Here is a 15,910-nt window from a genome sequence, read left to right on the forward strand (position 1 = left end):
TAGAGTGGTGGTGGAAATGGAAGGTTACTGGGAGATCTCCAGTTTACCCAGTGTATGAGGCAGAGAAAAAAGTCGTATTGTGTGACATGCTGGTGCATCAAACCACTAGCTCAACGTTAGTAGTCCCTGGGAGAAAAGAGAATAACTTATTGGCATAAATTGCTATCTACAGAATGTACTATCTGGTATCTTCAGGATTTTCTGTTTGATATTGTACAGTTTATGTGATGGGTATTAACCTTTATACATTCTTTATCTAGGGATCTTTGACAGTTGTAGCTTCCAAACAGGCCACATGATTACAGGTTAATCACAGGAGTTCAAAGTGTGCTTTTAAGTTATCCTTTTTCCAAAAAGTATTAAAAAGAGGTCAACTAAGTCCTGTTTCAGCAGACCATTTATTTTACTTTTTTCCAGCATTTTTAATGCTGAAACTGTATTTCTTCCTCAAATACTCTCTCTTCCAACTAACATGTTGTAAAGTAACTTTGTAGAAAATTCTTTGCTGTGCAGTGATCAATATCTGAGCTGCCAATAACTTAACTGATTTTGCATATTATATGTGATTTCAGTAAACTTTACATGAATATAGTCCTTTTTTTTTCCCTTTGAGAGAACACATCTAAGAAGGGATTTATTTTCATCAACTATATTACTAGATAGTTCAACACTATTGAAAGGTGGGTACTGCTGCTTTCATAGTAGCCTAGCTGTGTCTCTGTAAGTGCATGTTCGTTCATTGTCCCTGCTTCTCTGGATATTGATATCCAGTATTCGGTGTAACTGCTCAAAATTGGCAAGCACAGGAATGAAAAGCAAAGGAACTACTTGTGTAAGCTACAAGCACTTTTTAAATTAAATGCTGGTTTTGTTGATTAAGCATTTTAGATGCATAAGTAACCCAAAAACATGCTTAAAATTGTCATTCCAAAAGCACAGTACTAAATCAGCAAAGTGTGCCATCTATTGTATTGATGCAAGTTCAGTGGTGAACATGCAGTGTTGATGGCAGGGACAAGCCCAGTGGGACTGTTCATCTAATTAGAAAAAACTCAGGTCTCAGTAATAATTGCATGGAACTGGCATTGATTTTCAAATAAATTCAAAATAACCTGAATTATTCTTAACAAATGACAAAAGCTTACCCTGTACTCGTTTAATATAAGCACAGGCTGCTAGGATATATAGTACCACCCTTGTTTTACAATCAATTTGGAACATTACCTGTTTGCTGTATCTGACACAGTACAAATAAACAGGGTAAATAAATTTGTATCTTAATTAGAAAATCACAAATTGATAACTACAAATGCAGGCATAAGAATGATGACAGATAATGCTTCAATAGAGAGTTTTTCACTACATGCGAAGCCAGAACATCTTTGGCTCTCCACAAGTATTCTGTTGAGAGCAGAATATGAACTATTTGCTCACACCAGTGACTTCATACTGTAGAAGAAAGGAACACAAGGCAGAGGTGTCAGTGTCATAGGTATATGTAGTAAATTAGGCTCTTCAAACTATCTCTGTTGCATCCATTTAATACGATTGGAGACTTTTATGTTGATTAGTCATTTGATTTCGTGGTGTCAAAAATTTACTTCAGCAAGTAGAAGTTCTGAAAAGGATGAGACCAGTCATCCTTGTGTTCTTTTAATTGACTAAGTTATTCTCTAATTTAACATTCATCAGAGAGTACGTAGGGCAGTTCCCTGTACTGGTAGACCAGAGAAGCAGTATTGCTGACTTAGAGGAACTCCTGACTGACTGCTTTTTTTCAGCAAGCTCAGATAGTTCATGCATGATTGTCATTAACAGTTTGGTTAATCTTGCATGTTTTAAGCGATCTTTCAGTGTTGTACTTTAGCCAAAAATCTAAATGTACTTTTCTGGGCTTGTGGATGTTTTAAACTTTATTTTCATCCCAAGTAGGAATGAAGAGTTGAAAGAACCCAAATCTGCATTAAATGGAAAATGCTAAAATCTTTGATACAGAGTTGTCAAACCATCTTGTTTCTACACACTTGATTTAGAAAAAGAGTTGTAAGCACTCCTGACCTGAGATGATTTGTTTTAGCTTGGTGAGCAAGACTGAAATATTTTATTTGGCAATCAGTTTGCCTGTATTGGTGCTTGTCAGTGCAGCCTCCCAGGATTTGTAGTTCCTGTATTTTGTTCTCTTTTCATCTCTGTGATGCAGCTTGTTGAGCTGAACAAAGCCCCCTGGTTCACTGAGTTGGGCAGCTCTCAAGTGACACTGTGATAATTCAATTAAAGAAGGATAGTGCAGTGATTGTTGGCATGTGTAGTCCAGGCAAGGAGCAGCTCACATGGGAAGAGAGAGAGTCTGAGGCTCCTAAGGTGTCACTTTGATGGGGTAGTTTAGCCATTCATGTAAATATACAGATTTTTTGCCTCAGTGAACCACAGCAAAATACTTTCTTACATTTTTTCTGCATCCTGCAGTTGCAGGCTTTTTAGCTGATGGAGGTCTCAACAGAAAATTTGTAGTATAATTGGCAGTGTGTGAGACGGAACATACGTAGTACAACGGAGTTTCAAGACAGGAGCACTGTTGAAAGCAAGAGCAGTTATGGGTAATTCATTACTAGTATAATACTAACAAGATGAGAATATATCTATCTATTCCGTATAGTTAGCATGTGATGGAAAACAGAAAAATGGCCATTACCTTGTAAGGAAACTTGCAGCTATCTCCTGCCCTGCTGGTTTTGTTCAGCCCAAGTTGCTTCATCTGTGTCTCTGCACTGGGGGCTGGCTAAGGAAAGCCTGATGCAATTGCTGGCCAGCTGCACTAATAATCGCCTCGGACTCTGTAACGTGTTTATGTAGGGAGGGGAAAAAATGTCTAGGGAAACTTGTTGCATAGTGTAAGAAATTATTACACATTGTACCTTGTTGTACTTTGTTAACAAGTTTAGATGAGCTTTGTGGTTAGTTCCACTGGGTTATTCCACCCCTGCATTTAGATAAAATGAAGAAGAAAGATTTCAGCAAAACTAACAAAACTGTAGTGTGAGTGGACCCCAGTACACTCTACATAAGAGCAATCCTCTGTTCTGAGGTACGATAACTGAGTACAAAATTATGCTTAGTTTCGTTTTAGTCTTCCTGGGTATCCTTTTAATCCCTGGCACTGAAATTTGTTTTAGTAGCAGAAATCGAATTGAGATATCTGTAAATGTGTAAGTAGGTCAAGGCTTCAAACTTTTATTGTATATCTCCTGAACTTTCGTTAGTTCCAGACCATTGCTTTCTTTTTCCAGTCTTGGAATCCTTGTATCTAGTGACTATCTTTATGTGGAATTGATTTAGGCTTGCTTTTAAGGGAAGAAAAAACTCTTGTCCTGCGCTGACAAACTTTTTGAGCTTTCAACTTCTGTTGTCTTTGAATTAATTAAAAAAAACACTTCTTAAGAAGCAGTGATGCCAAATTATGGTGCAAGGGGATAATTTTTGCAAGATATGTGGATGATTAGCAATGAAATTCATATTTAGATTTAGAAATTTAAAGATCAGGGTCTTCCCAAACAACATGGCACTGAAATCTAAGGAACCATAAAAATTCTGCTCCTAGGAGTTGAATTCATTTCATCTAGCTGTAAGTAGCTAAAGGATACTAGTCCTGGTTTGTTGTCAAGACTTCCACTGTCAATAATGGAGAAAGACAGATACCTTTGGGTGGTGACTGATTATTAAAGATAGGAGAGGTGAGTCATACCCCATATGGCAGAAACCTCTTATGGTCGTACTAAAGAAGAGAAGAAGCCTAATAAGCATAGTCCTTCAACGGTCTTTTAGCAATACTCGCGACTGAGAACCATCACCTTCACTTCCCATTTGATAACTTTCAATCTCTCTTCACCATGGCCAGATACTATTGACTCAGTGGGCTTGTTAGTCGTTTATGGGTTCTGCCCCTGGGGTAAACCATGCATGTCTCCATGCCTAGCTCCCACTGCATTTGGAGCAGAGTCAGTGGTCATTATTAGGCAATGGCTCCTATATCCTGTAGACTTTCTATTACAGGATCTCGCTATCTTCTTTCTTTTTGCTTCATGTAAGACGCATTTCACTGTTGTCATGGAGTCTTTGAAATAGATTTCAGAGTCCTTATATGACAAGATGAAGACTGCAGATTATCTTCACAAGGTGAGTAAAGTTTTAAATATTAATATTATAAGTTTAGTCCGAATTGCCTATGCATCAGAAGGTTAGTGAGTTTTTGTCAGTGTTAGAATTGCCTCACTGGTAAAACAGTGGCACATTTTTTGAAGCATACATTTATTTAGAAATGCTTCTGTAGAATCCTTGCTACATTGTGCACTTCCTTCTAGGTACATTTTCCCTGTTAATTGTGTATAATGATGACTGAAAGGCTAAAACATGTGCTTATACAACTTCCTTTTCTCAAGCACACTGAGCTTCATTTGCAGAGTGATCAGGAGGCAGTTGTTTGTGGATTTGTTTTCTTTGAGTTCTTTGAGAAGGCTTAGGGCTAAAAATTATCCCATTGCATGATCAGAGCCAGTCAGGCTTAGCCAGGTAAGCACATAAGAACAGAACTGTGAAAGCCTAATTCTGAGGTGAAGTGAGTTTTGAGTGTTGGGTCAGGTGACTCAGAAGCAAACAATGATACATCAAGAAGGAAAATGATTATATCAGGCAGCAGCTTGTGTTTCCCAGATTAGACTTCTTTAGCAAAATTAGATGAAGATTTTCTTTTATCATTCTAATTAAACTATTCTGCCCTTTTCATTGTTTTAGGTCATTGTTGATGAATGACATAGAAGTGCCTTGAGTCCTGCTTCCCAAATAGAATTAAATGAAGAGATGTTTTTCAGTGGAAGAGATTACACATTTGCTGAATTTAAAGCAGCTAAAACAGAAATAGGGACTATGTATATTGAAAGTTAAACTGTGCACCGCATATGTTGGATTAGGTGGTTTTGAATCTTTAATTGAACTTTTTTTTTAATTTGCATTTCATTTTTTTGAGTTCTTATGTTTAAGATTTAAGATGACCACAAAACACAAGTGACCTTTTTGTTTTCTGTGCAAAAACAGACAAGACAAATAAGAATTTTGTAGTCTAACAGATAACATACAGAATCTCAGGTCAGGTATAACTAATTAGGAGTCTGCTGTTGTGTTGTATCTTGTTTCAGAACATTCCCATTCACTTAAGCAGTAATCTTTGTACACTGAGTTAACCAGGTAGTTCACAATGATGCTGTTTGGAGTGTGAGCTGCCTTTTGCACAGAGGGTGTTTGCTCCTGACACGGACCAATAATCTGAGCTAAACATCCAGGGGAAGGTGTAATTTTGCAGTGCAGACATCCTAGATCCCACTTTTCTAGTCAAAACCAGGAACTCCCCCAGAGCTACAGTCCCTGTCAGAGTTAGGTTTTATACAGTTTAGATTAAATCTTGTCTATGAAGCACGTTTAGGAAAGCATATGTGAATGTCAGTTAACAATTTATTCCATATACCCTCAAAAGACTGATTACTGACAGCACTAGGCATGCTAGGCATGAAAAGTTTGCACTCTTGTGTGTTCCTGAAAAAGAGGGAACTGCATATCACTACCTGTAATATTATGCTCCAAGATTGTGTCCTACATTTGTAGTAATCCTTATTATAATGCAAATATGCCTTTATCATGTTGCCTTATGTATGAATTGTCTTCTAAACTTTGTTCCAGTGTAACATATGTTACTATTCACTCTGCAGTTCTGGCAATATTCTTATAAGCTTATGCTGCATGCATGTAACTTATAATCAAATTTACTTCTGTTCAGTTCCATAGAAAGCCATGCACCTATGGTTATAATTTACTTTATTGTTTAAAGCAAAGATATTCATTTGAATTTGAGCAGCTTCTTATTAATTTAAGGGCTCAGTAAGACATTTTACCAACTGAATTTAGACATGGTTGAAAAAAGCCTTCACTTATATGGATAATAAATGTAGGGACGGATTCCATTTCATAGACAACAGTTTGCTTAACAATTTCTTAAGAACTTTATTAATAGACTTTTCTTTCTAAATAATTAAATTCCATGTCAGATGAAAGTCATTACAATGAACATTGGTTCTTCTGTTACATTTGTACGTTCCTTATTCTGAGCAATAGACTTGATCTTCCACATCCTGCTGTGTGCTATACTAACAATATCTACTTCTCGTGTGTGTTTTCTGTTTCGGACTATGCCACTGGATTTGTGCGCCTTGGGTTGTTAATGTGTGATCCATAAGTACATGGAGCATGTGAACCTCCAGACACTCTCTGTATAAACAGGTTTTTCATGAGCAGTTGAACTAATTGATTTTGTTTTCATTTTTGGTATGGATTTTTGTTCTTTTTCCCTATGTACACCACTGGTGACCCTAGCTCCCTTTCCTGGCTCTATACAACCCTCCCCCATTGGGCCAATTAATTCACAGCCACAACTACTGCTGATTTGCTGTTTGCTGATTTGGATCATCTGACTTCTGTGGGAAAAAGGTGTATAACAGAATTTTGTCTCTTTTCTTAACACAACCCAACCATAAACTTTTGATGAATTCTTTGGGAACCTATTGAGAGGAGAAAGGGTGAGATAGATAGAAATTTTTTTTTTTTAGTATTTGACTAATAAAAGAGTATAAAATGCTCAGTCACACAGTTTTTCATACAGAGTATGTTGGTGATTTTAAGGAAAAAGGAGGGATAGTTGTAATTAATTTTATCACAATATCATTAAATATTTTGAGAAGGTAGATATTCAAGGAAAGAAAGAAAGATGTTATCTAATGTGTAAACTTAAATTACAAAATGTGCAAGAGTAAAAACTGGCATTGTCAGCCAGTGACTCTATCTAAATATTCTGTGCATTTTCCAGTAAAAGGGCTTGCTGTTCATAGTTCACATGAAAGTGAACCTTTGGGTTGGGCATAATTCATAAAATGTACAGGCCAAATTAGCTTAAAAAAATGAGTTGGAAAAAAAATCTGATGTAAAACTATGTAAAAAAAAAAATACAGCAAGGTGATTTTAAACATTTTTTACCCACCGCATTACCTGCTAAAAGTCCTATGTTTCTGGCTCTGCTGTCTCCAGGGATACAAAATTGCATCATGTCATATTTTTTTTTCCTCTTCTCAAAAGAAAAGAAAGAATTTTTGCTTTGAACTTAAAAGCTCTATTTTTGTTTTGAACAGCCTTTTTGAGAACTGTATCAGTCCCCTAGAAGGGTGTATGAGTCTATTTTGCTTTTATATTTGGCACAGTACCAGTAATACAATCAAACATCAAGTTCTATATCCAGCAATGGTTTTTAACCACTTCTTTTAACTACTTTTAATTACTTTAACTAAACCTCTTTGTTCTGCCTTCCTATTTCTTCCTTAAGAGACTTTGAGCACATCCCTTTTTTTACTATTGTCCGTGAATACATTGCTTCCAGTTTTTTAGCCTGTTCAATAAAATATAAAATATAAATTAGAAATTAAAAAAGAAATAGCAAGAATGGACCTGTCATTCTGAGAGAATGACCTGGGATTTCTTGGAGAGTTTATTTTGGGAAATAATTCTGGATTTCTTTATTCTTTCTTTTATTTTTTTTTCTTCTCTGTGTTCAGATGGAAGACGTCATAGCCCGCATGCAGGATGAGAAAAATGGGATTCCTATTCGTACAGTCAAAAGTTTTCTTTCCAAGATCCCCAGTGTCTTTTCTGGTAAGAGTCAAAGTTAATTTCATACTATTTAAAGTTTCCACTCCACCTTATGTAAGGGGATGCTCAAGTCGCAATCAGTTTACCTGAGTGCTATGGGGAATTCACGGTCATCTGGTCTGGAGGAGACATTGACTATCATTTGAATAGTTTAATTATAGAAATTTTTGATATGTTTCTCTCCCATTGGAGTGGGTTTACACAGAGATGTTTTTGTCCCGTAAATTAAGTGAAGGGAATATTTAATTTACTACAGAAAGTCAATTATCTGAAGATGGCAATATTTTTATTGCAGAGTTTCTGATTTCAGATCTGATTTTTAGCCTGTTTTCATGGCAAGTATAATGAGTTTAGTGTATAGACTAGTACATGAAGATAAGAACTGCCATAGCAGCAGCACAAAAGGAAAATCATCACTCCATTCTGCAACTGACACTGAGTTGTGGCTATAGGCATTTATTACATTTATGATCTGCTTTTGTAGCTGACTGCCTGTGCCCAAGAAGCTAAGACTGAGATGTCTGTGGTGATATGCAAAACAGCTGTAAACTTTATAGCTTACCCAAGTCAGTATTGTCATATGCACAAAAACCTGTCCATTTATTAATTAACTAGTATAATATATTTATTAATTTATTTACATATTTTATATAAAATTTATGCATTTACATATGTGGATATGTGTCTTTTTGTGCTACCAGTGAGTATGTAGTTCCTTTGAAATAGATACCATTGTTGAACCTACTTTTTCCATACTCTGATCAGCTCTGTAAACAGTTGCAATTTTTGTAATGAAAAAGGTAATCCTTACGAAGTATTTACAGAAGTTTGTACTGCCCAGAAGAGCAAGAAGAATTCTATAATTTTCAACATTTGTTTTTTTGCTAGTGAATAAGTCTGGCATAAAGGAGGAAAGAGTCTTAAGAGTGAACAAAATGTCTTCATGATTTTAGAAACTACCTGTACAAAAACTAGCCTCTGAAGAATGGACCTTTATTTCTCATAAGTTAGTACAGCATGGCATCCTATTAAATTATCTGCATTAATTGTTATTCTCGGCATTACCATGTGTGCTATAGTTTTCAAATTAGACAGACTATGGTTATTTGTATAGCAGAAGATATTATTTACCAATTTTTTTTTTTTTTACTGGAATAGACATCATACGTTTTAAAGGTGTGTTAGAATATATGTACAGTAGTACATAGGAGTCACTGATACAACAACTTCTGTATATAACCTGAGGCATTAACTTTATCAACTGCAGGGGGAAAGAAAAAGGAGAGTTCATTTTTTCCCTTTGCAGATTTTTCTCCCTTAAATACCAGGGCAGTAACTTTTGCTACACATGACTAAAAAAACCCCCCAGAACAGCACAACTGTCATTTTAGTTCAATTAATCTACTTTCTGGACAGTTCTCTATCCTGGATAGAATCTGAACTCTTCAAACCTTCGTGTTCGGAGTAGTGGATTTCCTTTAATGTGCTAGGCATTCGTGTATACATAGCAAATGAATCTTGGCTTGAACTCAAAACTATTGATTGCTAGAAAACATGGGAATATTGTTGTCTAAGGATTGTGATGATAATCATGAAAACGTAAGTGCATATAGACTTCCTGTAAAGCAGTGGTTGATAGCTTATAGTACTGTTATTAACCACAAAAGCATCCACATGAAAATGATCAAATCAAGAGCAGATGCTCTCCAGTTAATATATACATATATATATGTCTATATGCTCTTATATATATCTCTTTGTGTGTCTATGCATAAAAGCATATATTATACCCAGCCATCTGTCTAGGATTATGTCCCATAAAAACCGGAACTTTGCAAATTTGTTTGTGGGGAGAAGCAAAATGGGTAGGTCTATCACAGTTAAGTCATGTTCCTGCAAGCACTTAGAATCATGCTTATGTGTACGCACTAGAAAAGACCTGTAAGAGTCCTTTAAACAACTTGTAAAAATTAAGAATGGCCATAAATTCTGTAGGAATAGGGTCTTATGGACCAGGATTTTAATTATGTTGTTATAAAAGCAGGAGAGGTATTTTTATTTTTGTTTAGTTTTATTTCATAGTATTGCTTCTAAAAATAGCAAGTGAAAAACTAGTTGAAAAAGCAGTCACTTTTTATTTTTAATGCCGAATTACTGAACATATCTATTTAAGGATGACTACATTAGCAAAATCAGCCCTGGGGAATGGTATCTGAATTTAACCTTTTAATAGAATGTTGTGATTATAATAAATAGGATGATGTGATTATATTATCTCATTTACCAAGTCATTCCTTGAATATTTTTACAAGTATCCACACAGAGAAACATTTCAAATACAGATAATTCTCTAGAGACTGTACACATTGTTGTGCTTCAGAAAAACATGAAGAAAAATAATGATAAGTTAAAGATTACTTCACCTTGTAAAATTTTGAAAGTGATGAATTATCACAGAATCACAGGATCACAGAATGTTAGGGATTGGAAGGGACCTCGAAAGATATATTGCTTTATATTTCATATATTCATAGAGAGCAAATAAGTTGCTTGATGTTGATATTTGCTACATTTGTTTTTGTGAGCAAGCTGCTTGAATTCAAATACACCATTTCTGTTCGATTTCTTTCTTGAAATCTTTCAAAAGTAAATAATTTAGTTGTCTTTACCTGATTAAAATATGCTTAAAATGAGTTTGCAAGCTATTTGATGAAAAAGAATACAAACCCATAGATGTGTGCTAATTACTAATCATATTCGTATCCACATTTAGGAGTGTCTCGGATTGACTTCATGCAGCAAATTTATCTATGGTGTAAATTCACTAGAGCTGGTGAATTGTAGACTAATTTGGATAATAGCATTCCAGTTACCTACAGTCAGGAGGTGAAATGGATTGTGAAAAAGAAACAGTCTCTGACTGAGCTCCAATATAAATATAAATATATATGCCAAGATAAAAATCTCTGAAAACAAGGGGGTAAAACCAAAGCCATTAGCAGCTGTCCTCATTCTATGCCTCATTCCTTGGTGCAGAGAGATTTTTTCCTAGCTGTTTAGCCTTAATGGTGTTAATGATATTCATTTGAGTTCTTTCGATAAAGAACTCCATATACAATTATACCTTTTTTTATGCAGATAACTATGGTGAACATCTTAGTATATTACAAAGTCTTTAACAGAAATGATGGGGCTTATTATACATACAAATAAACAATTATTTGAGAGGGGAAAAATGCGTCCTTGTCTAATTCCGAATGGGATTCAGCATAAAAGAATCGGTGGAAGTACGACATTGGGAGCTGACTACCCTGGTTTTCACTTGTGCTGCCTGCAGACCTGCAACCTGTTGTGCTCATTGCTGAGCATCTGTGGTGTATTTTAGTATGTCATGATAAGTAAGAATAAATATCAAACACCCCAGAATTATTCTGTACTATAGCTTGTTGGGTCTGATGAGCTAATGGTATCATTGCACACAAAGCTTATTTTACACCAAGATTGCATCATTCGCTGTTGCAGAACAGATATTTACAGTTTTCATGCCCAGCTATTCTTTTTTATTTGAGTCAAGCAACTACTACACGTGGCTTTTTCAGCCTAATTCTATACTGACTCATTCAGACACTAACTCGCTGCCTTCTAGGGCCATTGGAGCAATATACTGTATGCCTGTTATGATTTCAGCCAAAAATGTTTTTTTTGTAAAAGACCCCAGCCTTTACAGAGTCTCGCTGAATTACCTCATCTAGCTACTGCTTGTGAGGGTAAGTACAATTAGATCTTTGAACAGAGAGAATGTACAAAGTGCTGTAGCAGATGGTCTTTGTAGAGATGGTTCACCTCAAGCTGAGTCACACACAGTCTTACTTGCAAGTAGGCTCAGACTGAACACAACAAATAGATGAATTTGCATGGATAGCTTTGCAGAAAACAGACTGATATACCTATGTACCCTAGTACACTAATGACTGAAAGCAGATTTGCTAGATTATATTTTAGATCCTACACTGGTCACTTTTAATGGAAATTCCGCTGGAAATTGTAGTATTGCTTTAGTCTTTACTGCTTAAGCGTATAAGCAACGCTATGGTATAAACCATCATTGTTTGAGTAATAGCTACCTGTCTTTGAGAATGGAATAATCTATTTGTATTGTGAACAATATAGTCTGCTTATGGCCATTCACGTTATAATCTTGAGTGTGAAAATCACACCAGAGGTTGTGTTTTAAAAATTGCATTCTTCTAAAAGTGTACCCTCTAGCAGAGCCTGAACTATCTCTGAACTGAACTGATTATACATCAGGTGAACTGGAGATTTCTTGAAGGAGGGATTGAATCAGTTTTCTCAGTAGCTTTAAGTGTAGTTACACGTCTGGGCATCTAAAGCTGGTCTTGAAGATGACAGTGAAGTAGTTTCCTATCTGGTTCTTGGAAAATATGACTGTTTAATGCCAACATTTTACTTATCCCTGGATCTAAGTGACTTTCTATGATTAATGCTGATGACCACAGCCATGGGCACTGAGTTTTCAGAAGACACATGTTTAAAACAGGGGTTGATGGTTGACTGGACTGCAGTAATGCAGGACCCCCTGTATGACTACAGTCTGTATTCTCAAGATGAAGTCATAATAATGTTATTCATCAGATGTATATTGTGGCTTTCATTTGAAACTGTAAAGGCTCCAAGGAAAAAAATTAGGCAGAAGAGTTTGCTCTTTCTATGTAATTATGCATTTTGATGAACAAAAGAAGGGCTTGCTGTTGTTGTCTCCATGGTTTTAAAATGTTTTGGAGGAGGGAAGAAGATAGTTTATATAGACATCTTGCCAGTCAACAATAATAATTGCATGAATGTTGTCATGTGCATTCTTTACTAATGCTGATTAGAGCATTAGGAATAAAAAAGAAGGCAATTTGCCTGGGACATGGTTCACCATTAGGCCTGGAAATGGATAAAAAAACTTGCTTGAAATGATGAATCTAGAGAATCTGACATATGAATCATAGGGATTAGAAGGAGCTCTAAAATACCATTTTTATTTTTACTTAGGAGAGACAGAAACTAAATGCCAAAGTTTTGCTGTTCACTTGTAAGCAGAAAGAAGCATTCAGAGTTTACAGAAAAGGCACTGCAATAGCTGAGGGTTTGCTTTGAGGGTCTTTGGGGGGTGTGTGGGTTGGTCAGTATTAATACTGAAAGTTTCATAAGCTAATCATAATGTGGATCTTTCATTAAGAGAGATGTAGTGACATAGTGGTGTCTTATGGTCATTATGGAATATCAGTGTGATGCTTTATAGGACTTTAAAGCGTATAGTACTTGGATGTACTTGGTGATGAACGTGATGGGGGAAAAAACAGAATAAAATCTGTGGAGAGTATGCCAGTTGAGTGGTGTGTAAGCATGAATGAGGGACACTGTTTAGCGTTTTTATTGAAGGAGCGGGGAGAGCTATGAGAAGTTTAAGTTCAATTAAAGAGCACACGCAGAGACGGAATAAAAAGTATTCAAGGAAAGCAAGTTCATACTAGTTGTTACTGGCTGTTTCTGATACATGGCTCAGTAATTTTGTGAAGTAGTCACAGCTTGAATCAACAGAAACAGAAGGAGATCAGTAGAAAGATGTTTTTAACATCTCCTTCGGAGTTAGAGAAAGTGAAAAGATTCATTTACCTTTCCCAGGAAAAGATAAGCCATGTGAAGTCTTCAGTTTTCTCTTGTTCCTAGATGTGAAGCTGATATTGTGCTTTTTCCATATAGACGTTGCATTTTCATGTTTTTAAAAAAGGTCGTATGACATTTTTATTCATCTTTTTTCCTGATCTCAGGAAATGCTTATTTCTCTTCTACCTGGGAAATTAAGACAATGAGATGTTACACTTTAATTAGCAAATGTATTCACATAATCATTAATTACCAATCTTTATTTAAGCACTAATGGTGTGCTTGGTAAAAATAGAGAATTTATGTGTTTAAACATAAAAAAATCCTGCTGAAAAGCAGACTGGCAGTCTCGGTAGCCTGGTCAGATGTAGTGAGAGACCCCAGAGGAAAGCAGTGTGATAGTAGCTCATGTCACCCACAAATCACAGGTGGGTGAGCCCAAGGAATGAGTCACAGGATCTACCTGCAACAGTATTGCTTGTGATATAGAGACAGGCAGCAAAAAGTAAAGAGCGGTACAGTGGGAATTGGATGAATCAGGGGACTAATAACAAGAAAGAGAGCATTTCATCTGTCATTAGTTTTGATCTTGCCCAGCTGAGTAATGAGTTATTAGTATCTGATGACTGTTCAGTGCTGCATGTGAAATGAGTTGATAGGTTTATCCACTTTAGTACCAGAGATTACCTACTTGAAATACACAATGAAAGAGAAAGCTCTACTACTTGGATTGACAGAAAAAACACAGAAGCATAACACCTCAATCATCTGGTACCTTTGAAGCAAAGTAATGTTGCATTATAGGCAAATACAAGGATTTTGGAATTTCCATTTTTGATACCTTTTCCAGAATAAATTAACCATGTGGAAGAAGCAGGATTCCCATCTCCCAAGCCCCTAATTTTGTAGACTGTTTTTTTTTTTACCCCTTCAGTGTCTCCAGTGCTGGACTGATGACAGGTTCCTACTTTCTTGTTCTCTCCATTCTTTCATCCCCCTTTTCTTGCATTCTCTTACAGGTATAACTTAATAGTGGAATCACTGCTGGTTTCTTTATGCCAAATTATTCTCTTGTTATTTGCAAACAGAGCCTTCAGTGTTAAAACTGCAAGCTCACTGCCTTGATGAGGTTCCAGTCTTAGTAAAATGCTTTGATGAAAAGCTCTCTGTCAGTACATGAGGGACTGAAGCTGGCTCATTCCCTCTTCTGTACCCGTTCAGAAGGGCAAATATGAGCAGAGACTTGCCATCTTTACAGTTTCACTTTTCAAAGCAGAACTTTTGAGAATAAAAAGTTAATAAGCCTCTATCCCCAAATGAATAGTAGGTTTGAAGTTAAAACACCAATCTCTCTTGTGTGTCATTTCCATTCATCACTTTGTCACAGAATGTGACTGATTTGCATTCAAATGTTCATGGTCTTTTGGGAGTGGATATTTTTAAGGAGAAGATTGGTTCTCTTATTTGTTGATATCATATTCATGATTTTGAGAGTCATGAGTAGAAGAGATTGACTAAGTGGACTTAAGTCCATAAAATTGGACATACAGTCATTTCAAAGTAGTGAGATAATTAACTGATTAATGAGTGGTGCTTTGTATGCTTTACCATTTCAGAAAACCAAAGTGGATATTTGAGTGCTTTCTGCATATCTTCATCTCCTGTTTCTGTTTGTTTGCCTACCTGTCTTGGACACATCACTGGGATTCTGGTGGACAAGAAGTTCACCATGAGCCAACAATGTGCCCTTGTGGTCAGGAAAGCCAATGGTATCCTGGGGTGCATTAGGAAGAGTGTGGCCAACAGGTCAAGGGAGGTTATCCTGCCGCTCTACACGGCCCTGGTGAGGCCACATCTGGAGTACTGTGTGCAGTTCTGGGCCCCCCAGTTCAAGAAAGATAAGGAATTACTGGAGAGAGTACAATGAAGAGCTACAAAGATGATCAAAGGACTGGAACATCTGTCTTATGAGGAGAGGCTGAGAGAGCTGGGTCTGTTCAGCTTGGAGAAGAGAAGACTGAGAGGGGATCTTATCAACACTTACAAATACCTTAGGGGTGGATGTCAAAAGGAGGGGACCAGACTCTTCTCAGTGGTGCCCAGTGACAGGACAAGGGGCAATGGGCACAAGCTGAAACATGGGAAGTTCCATCTGAATATGAGGAGGAACTTCTTTACTTTGAGGGTGGCAGAGCACTGGAACAGGCTGCCCAGGGAGGTTGTGGAGTCTCCTTCTCTGGAGATATTCAAAACCTACCTGGACGCAACCCTGTGCAACATACTCTAGGTGAACCTGCTTTGGCAGGGGGTTGGACTAGATGATCTCCAGAGGTCCCTTCCAACCCTTAACCATTCTGTGATTATGTGATTGTAACTATGGCCAGAGAAGAGTGCTCTTAAGCTGCTTAAAACTTGACAGGACTTCTGTATTTTATGGAAAATCAGCTTAGTGACAGCATTGCAGTTGTGAAGCTCAGAATGGCCATGTGACAAGCTG

At 36.7% G+C, this 15,910-nt stretch overlaps 1 protein-coding gene across 7 annotated transcripts in view; it reads left to right on the forward strand.

The window, feature by feature from the left end:
* The window catches only part of RGS7 (regulator of G protein signaling 7), a 266,477-nt gene that overhangs the window by 113,426 nt on the left and 137,141 nt on the right, over window positions 1-15,910 (forward strand). For all 7 annotated transcript variants that reach the window (XM_068418768.1, XM_068418846.1, XM_068418925.1 and 4 more), the window contains exon 2: window positions 7,647-7,743. In XM_068418768.1, the coding sequence (XP_068274869.1) occupies window positions 7,647-7,743 (97 nt within the window). The remainder of the gene's footprint in view (window positions 1-7,646; window positions 7,744-15,910) is intronic.

This window comes from Nyctibius grandis, chromosome 1, assembly GCF_013368605.1.
Source record: "Nyctibius grandis isolate bNycGra1 chromosome 1, bNycGra1.pri, whole genome shotgun sequence".
In the NCBI taxonomy this organism is placed as follows: Eukaryota; Metazoa; Chordata; class Aves; order Nyctibiiformes; family Nyctibiidae; genus Nyctibius; species Nyctibius grandis.